Source organism: Vidua chalybeata, chromosome 5 (genome assembly GCF_026979565.1).
Source record: "Vidua chalybeata isolate OUT-0048 chromosome 5, bVidCha1 merged haplotype, whole genome shotgun sequence".
NCBI lineage: Eukaryota > Metazoa > Chordata > Aves > Passeriformes > Viduidae > Vidua > Vidua chalybeata.
The window spans coordinates 23258817-23268157 of NC_071534.1; the positions used below are offsets into that span (position 1 = coordinate 23258817).

The following is a 9341-nucleotide window of genomic DNA, read 5'->3' on the forward strand; positions in this document are numbered from 1 at the left end:
GCCAAGACTCTTCTGAGTCTAAGCACCTTGGATGCCCATCTGAAAAATGTGTCTTGCTTGCAGGAAGTACAGCAAAAGTACAGTGTTTAAGACACAAACTGAAAGCTCAAGCCGAGGGAGAGGAACTGTGTGCCTACAGCACTGCTACGCTCCCCAGAGGTGATAATCAAGTTCCAGTCAATCACTGGTGCACTTCAGTGCCATGTCCATGTTCAGTGCCATGCCTGTCTTCAATGCATTATGGTACATCCTCACTCTGGAGATGGGAGACGTCACTCAAAGCCATCAGCCCAGGCTTTGTGTAGAGCTATAGAAACCTGTGTTTGGAAATATGCCACTAATGTTCACACATGGCAGCACTTGTTTTCTTGGAATATTAGCAAGGGTACACTGCTGAAAAATCACTGCAGTGTTTTGAAATGTATTTCACACAAAAACTTTGAGAACTGAGTATGATAAAAAGAAATCCACTTTTTAAGAGATCAGTTTTACTTTTACAATAAATTTAAAAATACATATAAAAAGAAATACAATGTTTTCTACTTTTTTATAAGCACAGCGAACCATTTTGTCCTCACTTTCATTGATGGGATTCCATTAATTTCCAGGGGGCTATTTCTCATTTTCACTAGCAAAAGTGAAACAAGTGTTTGGTTCAAATTCATTCAAGTACCACTAAGATACCTGACAATAGATCTGAGAGTGTTTCCAGTTAACAAAGGAGTTTTCTTCCTTCAAGAGTTCTGAGCTTGCAAATGAACATCATTTTCGCTAGGTGTACTATAAAAAAATCTCTGTAAAAACTTCAAAGTTTTTGTTCATTAGGGAGCCCGAACTTCCTTACACATAGATATTATTTCCCAAGGAATCAAAAACATCTCAGTTCATACAGACGTGTTTATTTGTAAAGTCCAATCCATTCACCCTCACCCTGTTACTTTACTGACATATTTGTCTAATTCTTGCACGTTTAGTGAGCAACACAATTTTATTGCTGCTCAAGTTCCTTCTGCCAGAGGTTCAGCCAAAGAATCTTGTTTACTACTGATCCACAAACACTCTACAGCTTGCTCCATAGCAGCAAGGCTTAGTGCTCTCATAGATATGATGGTTTCCACAAATGACTTGAGAAAAGGCTCACATATATAAAGTTTGTCCATTTTTTCCCACTATAAGAGCTTGGCCTAAAAAAAGGCAGCACTTGACCCTACAAGCCTTGTCTTGATAGGCTCTTGTTTGCTTGGTTTTTCTAACCTGTCCTCAGCAAGACATTAAAGAGTAGCTATGAAGCCACATCCATAAAAAAATAGGCAATACTGAATGACCTCTCTGCTCACACCATTTACATAGTAGGACCATAGGTGCATTTTGGCATTTTAGAGTTGCAGAAGGAGAAGAATGAGTACAGCCTGCAAATAAATGTGTCCTATTCAGCCACATATTGCTCTGAGCCCCAGTGATTACAGACAAAAAACATTCTGTCTAGAGCAGTGGAGCTGTGATCCCTCAAAAAAACCCACAGCATTTTAACAGTGACAAGTCAAAAAGAAGAATTTATCCCAAAGCATCTTCCACTAGGTGAGAGGGGGTTTTGCTCTTTCAGAACAACAGCAGCTTCTCTTGGCAACACTGCAGGATTTCAATAAATGCAGGCCTAATGCAAAAGATGGTTGAGAGACATTGATAGCCACTGAGGATATTCCTCTGTGCTGAGAAATGCATCATGAGTGAAGGTGAGAGGCAAAAGCTTCAGAAAAATATAAAAAGCATGAGAGGCAACCACTCACATGAATAAAATGGATACAAAAAATGCCAGGACTTGACTTTTGATCAAATTATGAAGCATTTTCCTGATATTTTTTAATGAACAATGCCCTATGACATTTTCTTGCACATCAAATTGTTACAAAAAGCAAATAAAACCCCTCCAAATTAAACACACATACATGCAATTGTTAAGAATGAGTTTTCTACTGCAGGCTTCTTTCTGAAGTGCTCCAACAGTCAGCAGTAAGGAAACGCGTTCTAACATCAATGAATTTATTCTATTTATACTCCCATTGTAACTGAGGATAGAATATCATCAATTTGTTTCACATTGATTATTTCTTCAGCTCATCAGGTGGGAGTTCCATACACAGATTAGACCCAGTCAATAAAATGGCACAATGACTTCCTGGGCATTGCACCAAACCTGAAGTTAATAAATCTGTTAAAACTTGGTGTGAAAGTTCTCCTTCATCATAACTTGACTGTACTTGAAGCTTTCCACAGACTAACAGCTTCTCTATATATTTAAATTAAGTCTAGACTGACAGCCTCCAAAGAGTACCATAATTTAAGATGCTGTCATTGCTACTATAATAGATACAGAAAGGAGGAGGCAGTTAAAAATTTTAAGTGAAGAATCATTAGAATGAAGGGAAATGCCTTGACTCAGGAAAAAAAAATGGAAATTAATGTTTAAGAGCATATTTTTAAAAGACACCAAAAAAAAAAGAAGAAAGAGAAGAGTTATTTTTGAGCTTCTAAAACTCTAGGAAATAACATGAAAAAAGGATATGGGACAGCAAAACATAAGGAAAACAGCAAGTTGAGAAACAAAAAATAACTATAGTTAATACATAAAATAGCTAGGTAATTTAAGAAGGATGCATACACATCAGTTTACTTGGATAACTGAAGTTGCCATTTCTCAGTTGAAGAGCTTTTTGCCACTGATACTCTGGAAAGAATATTTGAATGCTGTGAGTTATATTGGTGTTCTGGAGTACTGCACCACAGACTGAAATGTTATTCTAGATCATGTCTATTAGTTTAGATCTCACAGACCATAGAGCTGAATGCTCTGATGTCATTCTAGCCATGCAACAGAAGATAATATCATTAGCTGAACTATCACCATATATACATCTGCTTAGGAAAAATCAAATTAGGCTACAACAGGAATTTTACCAGAGTAAGAAAATGGGGATTGGCATAACACATTTAATGTGTTCCGTGAAGTATGCTACAATATTATACTTAGTCATATGGTATGACAGAGTGTTACAGGTTAATTACATGTTATGCACCTCTAGCTTTGACATTACTGACTACAGAATAGTCATAACTTTAGCATTAAAAATGTAGTCATGCTGTGCATGCCACAAAATTTATTTGTATTTACATAGTCTTCACATCTTTTGGTAAAATTGTGACTTGCATTTTCCTGAAAAGCTCGAGGATTCCAAATAAAAATGGCAAGTCTTCTCCTTCCCCTTTATAAAATAATTTTATTTTTATTAGACACACTTTGTAAGGAATGTTAAGTGAAGTAAATAAATAGTAGACATCTGACATCTTGCTTTTATTACCAGCTGTTTGTTATTTTAAGACCATAGACTGCACAGAGTAATTCCTGACTGACAGTGGTGAAAATGAGAAGTGAACTGGACCTTTCAGAGCTGCATTGGATTTGGAGAGGTCTATCAGTGCAACAGCAATAATTCCATTATACTAATGATGGGTTTTATGTGGCATTGTTGGGTTTTACCTGCACTAAGCCCTTAGAGATCTGTGGAATATTTCTAAAAAGCATGCAGAAGTTTACCAAAAAATGCAAGTTTAAATATTTTATGTATAACGTGTAAGTAAGTTTAACTATCAAAGAAGTCAGACCATCAGTGAAAATACTTAATGTATCTACAAGCCAAAACCTGTTCAAGACAACTACCTCTAATGCAAAGGGACACATTTAAACAAACTTTGAGATCAAAATAATACTGCTGTCAGAGTTAGTCTATTTGACATTTACCCATTTGTACCCTGGTACAAGTTCCACAGGGCAGTCAAATCAACATTAACTTAGAAACTACCACAAATGGACTAATAATTGACTCAACATTCTCGGCTGAACCTCTCTGGTGCTTTTATCCAGCAAACAGAAACAAGATGTGAACAAGCATCACCTCAGTGGTATGAAGCTAGACTGGTCACATACAGAAGGAACTTCCAGTCACAGCAATATGGGAATCAACTGAAGGGAGAGAATTCATCTGTGCAAACAGGACAGCTCTAATAAGAGCACTGAATGTTCAAGCAAATTCACACAGTGTGCTCTTTATGGGTGACAGAGGCCTCTGATGGATAGACATAGTACCTAAATCCTAAGTTATAATCATTTAACAGAAATCAAGTAGGGAATGGCAAAATCACATTCTCCTCCGAGTGTGTAGTGCAGAGATGAACAGGTAAACCAGCATCACTCCCCACAAGCACCCACACATATGTACATCCTAGAGAAGGCAGCATCACACACTCACAAGCAGGATCAAGTCAGGACTAGCACCACCCATGGCACCACTGATACTCTGGTTAAATCAAGTCAAATCAAAACAGTAAGAGATGGGGACCCAGTAATTCTAAGTTGTCCAACCATTATTTTGCATATTTGCAAGAGTTGAAAGCTCACAAGTGCATCTGAAAGACTTGATAAAGGTACTGGAGCAGGTGGCAATGTTTGCCAAGTGCAGCTAGGATGAAAAATTATTGAGAAATGCTCATATTATAATTACAGGGTGAAGGTCCACTTAACAGTTTCCATGTACTTTCCTATTCTGCGGGGGCAGGGGGGAGAAAGAGCACAACAGCACCATCTTCCCAGATCTTGCTTTGAAAATAGCAATGAACAAATAAGGGAGCCAGCTGGACGCACCAGCCAGCAGTACACATTAACATGCATAAAACCTCAATCATGGAATATCCTCCAACTTCTCCAATAAGCAAAAGGCGAAGATGTGGCAGAAATTAATTTCAGAAGTAGCATTTGTGGCCTTATAGGGAAGCGAAGAGGATGGAGCTGACATCCCCAGCGGGATCCTTACGTCCAGCTCCCGGCCTGGGCTCGCCGTGCCCTGGGCAGTTCCTGTCGGAGGTGGTGATCCTAGCGACAAGCGGGCACCAGAAAGCCGCCGGTGCCCGCGGCAGGCCACATCACCCTCTCTCCCCTGAGCAAGCGGATCAGCCTCGGGAAAGGAATATGCTCTTGCAAGAGGGCGGGCAGCGATTCCCGCGGCTCGGACGGGCATCCCCCGAGCCGGGGGCTGTATCCCTGCCGGGTGCGGGTGCGTGCCCGCCGCCGCCCCCTGCAATCCCGCAGTCCCGAAGGGCTGCCCAGCACGGAGGGGATGCTCGCCCCGCCGCTCGCCCAACCCGGCCCGGCCCGGCCCGCCGCCCTACCTCGCCCGCCCGCGCCGCCGGCCGTGGAGTTGCCGCAGCCCATGGGCGCTGCCCTGGCCGGCGCTGCGCCCGCCGGTGCGCTGCGGTCACGGGAGACAGCCGGCGGCGGGCGGAGCCGGGTGGGAGATAAAGCCGCGGGGACCCCTCCTCCTCCTCTTCCTCCTCCTCCTCCTCCTCTCCCCACCCATCGCCCGGGAAACCGCCGGCCCCAAGCGCCGCCGCCCGGCCCCGGCCCCGGCACCTCACCGCACCCGCTGTTCGTCCCCAAGGAGCGCCACACCCCGAGCTGTCCCCTCGCCCGGACGGGCTGGAGCTGCAAAGCCGGAGATATGGCTCAGTCCAGGCTCAAGCCCGCAGGACTCCGAACGACCCCCACCCGCAGGCAACAAGCCCAGAGCCTCCCCGGGCAGTGGAGATGCTCCTTGGCTCACGCGTTTCACCGGAGCTTTGGGACACCCTCATTTGCCAAGGGGAACATCGGCATAACCACAGGACCGGGCTGCAAACCCTATATCTGCTATCAGTAACATCCTGTTCACTATTTTAAGCAAATCTTTATGACTGGTTTGGGTATTTCTCTAGTTACAAGAAGCATGATGGTGAAACTGAAGACCCATTGAGTTGAGAAGAACTACAGATTCACTTTCCCCAAGTAGTATCAGCAGCACTGAGAAACATGAAAGATAAGTTTACAAATTCTTCAAGCAATCATTTTCATTCAACATTTGTGTAATTTACCAAGAAGAATTTGACTTTCTGTTAACCCAAACCTGTCTTCCACAAAGGAAGTAAAGGAGTAAAATACTTTAAATTTTTGACGTCTTGGTTACTCCTCCTCCATCCTCAAATGAGCAGGAAGCTGAAATCCTGTGGATACATCTAGATACAACTGCAAATACTCTAGATAGATAGATAGATACTACTGCTACAACAAATTTGCTTAAGGGCTCAGAAAAATGTTTTAGGGGTGTCACAGAAACACCAATATCACATATGCATGACTGATAATTGTCTTCTAGAAAAGGACCAGATATAAAGTGCTGCTGCCTGATCTTGCAGTGTGTTCAGAGAAGGGGGGGGGGGCGAAAAAAGACCTCACAATTCTCTTACAGGTTTCCCAAGAAGTACACATTAAAACAAAGCAGCTCCATAAGCAGCAGAGACAATAACATCCAGTCTCCTATGGATTTTGCCCTAGGAAGGAACACCTACATGGGCTCACTGATGTCCACCTCAGGACAGGGTGTAAAATCTCCCTCCTCTGAGTGGCCAGCTATTTTCATGTCAATTGCAGAAAGTCAGTATTTTCATGGTCTTTGTCTATACCTTCCCATCAAATTGCCTGAACCTGAACAATCAGCTCAAAGTTTAACAGGACAGGGCTAATGGGCACGTAGGTTTGGCCACACAATTCCTTCACCATCACTGGCCCTGCAGCTGACAGACAGTACAAATGTGTGCATTTTTTTTCAGAAAAAAAAAAAAATCTCAAAAAGGTTCAAAACCAGCTCTTTTTGATGGCCAGTTTTCTGAAATTCACACATTGAAAAATGAACCCTCAGGCCAAGCTTTCAGCACCAAGCATCAGCCCAAAGCGAATTTTTAGTGGCAGAGTTAAGAAGGAAGACAGCGTGCTCTGAAAGCAGTGCTGAAAAACATGCTCCTTAAGGCCCTGTGTGGTTTTCTAATGTAAAAACAAACAAAATAACTCCCAGCAACCCACACTAACCACAGGCTTGGCACATTTTGAAGTATCTATGAGCTGAGTTTTAATATGCAGTTTTAATATGATTTTAATATGCAGTTTACCTTGGAGGAAGCAGTTGTGAAAAAGAAGCCAAGTCACATTCTCACATATTAGAAGAGGCAGCTGGGAGGCAAAATTCCTCTGGAGATGCCTTGACACCAAGCCATTGCTCTGGCCACAAAGACTGGTTCACTGGTTCATGTGCCCTGGCCACATGAGGCTGGTTCAGAAACTTGCAGTGATGTTAAGGATGAGAGAAAGGTAAATTTAACTTCTAAGTGCTCTCACTCCTCCTACAAGTTCAGTGTATCACACACAAGCTTAGCACCCTCTGTGCACAAACTAAGGGCTGCACTAAGATCAATAAGGCAAGAAACTTCCAGCACACCCATCCAAAGCTGGAATTAGCATCCCTTCAGGGGACTTATGACAGCAAATGTGATGTATTCCTCTATACAGTGTCTGGGATTGTAATGAGTCAGCCCCTCTCTTGGCAGCTCTATTGTAGTTGCCTCCTACTACAAATGGGAAGACACACTTTAGCTTCAACTTTACTTGTGTTTTACACAAACAGAGCATTTCACTTTATTACTGGAAATAACTGGTAGCAAAATACACCTAAGCAAGTTAATTAAATGAACACTTGACATTAAGGGAAAGGAGCAATGTGTTCCCTGCATCAGCAAACTCTTGGTGTCTGCCATCACACACCCTGTGTACGTCATCTCCTCTGAGGAAGACTGGGAGATGTATGGATGTGAACTTCTGTAAGTATTTCAGAAGATGTAGTAAAAAAGGATTTTGTTATTCTTTCCCTAAATTAACAGAAAATTTACCCAGCTAAGAAAGCAGGTCAATTGATGGGATTATCCAAATCTGAAATTCCAGTGATTTTCCCCTTTTGGACATTTTTGCTGGTCTGAGTGCTTAAAATCCAAACAATCTGTCTGTCAAGCTCGTATGCAAGTCTGTGGAAAGGATCTATAAAACCTATTACTTCTGGGTCCTAGGGACAACTCTTATTTGCACAATAATACATACTTTTCAAAATCTGTTTTTAATTTAAGTATCCACACAGAAACATTATGCATCCATTATTTCTTTCTAACAAAACATTTGCTTACAAAGGGTTGGATCTCAGTTTATGCAAGTATAAGAGCTAGACTTTGATGATCCTTGTGGGTCCCTTCCAACTCAGGATATTCTATGATTTTATAGGAAAAAATATTGCACCAATTAGCATCTTCTGAGTATTTTCTTTTGAACAGTGTCTCTTAGACATGGATGTTCTCAAAACTGCAAATGTCCTGAAAAAATTGTCAGTTCTTCATCAGTAGTTAGCACCATGAGATAAAATTTTTCCTAATCAAATCTACAACAGGAATTCAATTTAGACCAAACTTGCCCTGTTTAAGAGGGGCAAGTTGCACTGCAAATATGTGGTCAGAGTTTGTCAGTGCAACCACCTGGTTTATGGTTGATTCTCAATTCCACTGTTTTCAAGTTCTACTTCCCATGGTTTCAGGCTACCTTGTATCATGTTTCTCCCTGTCCAACTTTACAGTATTGCTAGAGCGCTGTTGTTTTATAGCTGGCAACATGGGCTTGTAGGTTTCACTGACTTCTTCAAATATTATGATACAGCATAGATAGTGCTTGTGAACACTTAACCAGTAAAGGACAGAAAGTTATGACCCAATTTCCCAGTAAGCCTGCAAGGATGATTCTTCTTGAAAAATTCAGTAGTCCAAGTCCCAGTCTAACAAAACCAAAACAAACAAACAAACAAACAAAACAAACAAAAAAGCACAAAACAAAACAAAAAACCCACAACCAAAACAAAAAAAAGCACTCTTGGGTCAACTGGGGGGTTGTTTGTTTTACACATCAATAAAGAAAGATCAATACATCAAGATACTAAATTATTTACATTAATAGAAAGAGGGGGGAAAATCAAAGTAAAAGGTATCATGATTCCACAGCCCTTGCAGTTGCTTACTACATGGCAAAGGGAGACATTGAGAAGATCTCTACATTGCTGGGGACATTTCATTCTTAACAAAAAAGGGTTAACTAACTTGATTTGGGTTACAGAAGCCAAATGACAGTCATAACAAAACCCAGAGGGCAACAAAAAGAAAAAAAAACCTACAATCCCCATGTTTCTATACTATTTCTTAATAATGGCTATATTGTGAAAGCACTTGGTCACACGAAGTGACCCCAACAGTGCAAGGTACTACCTGGACACATCAAGAACGTTCATCTTTGCTGGCAGTCAGAAAGACAAGAAATAGCTGATGGATGAGATAATAGAGAAGCCAAAGTAGGAAGCAGTGAGATAGCATTACTATTTATAAAATGGATGTGCCTA

General features: G+C 41.5%; 1 protein-coding gene across 1 annotated transcript; it reads left to right on the forward strand.

Annotated features, from left to right (window-relative positions):
* The first annotated feature begins 5168 nt into the window (after positions 1 to 5168).
* LOC128787952 (basic salivary proline-rich protein 4-like) lies at positions 5169 to 5747 on the forward strand. The gene has a single exon (XM_053942562.1). It carries the CDS (start codon positions 5169 to 5171, stop codon positions 5745 to 5747), a length of 579 nt encoding a protein of 192 aa, XP_053798537.1.
* The last annotated feature ends 3594 nt before the right edge of the window (positions 5748 to 9341 follow it).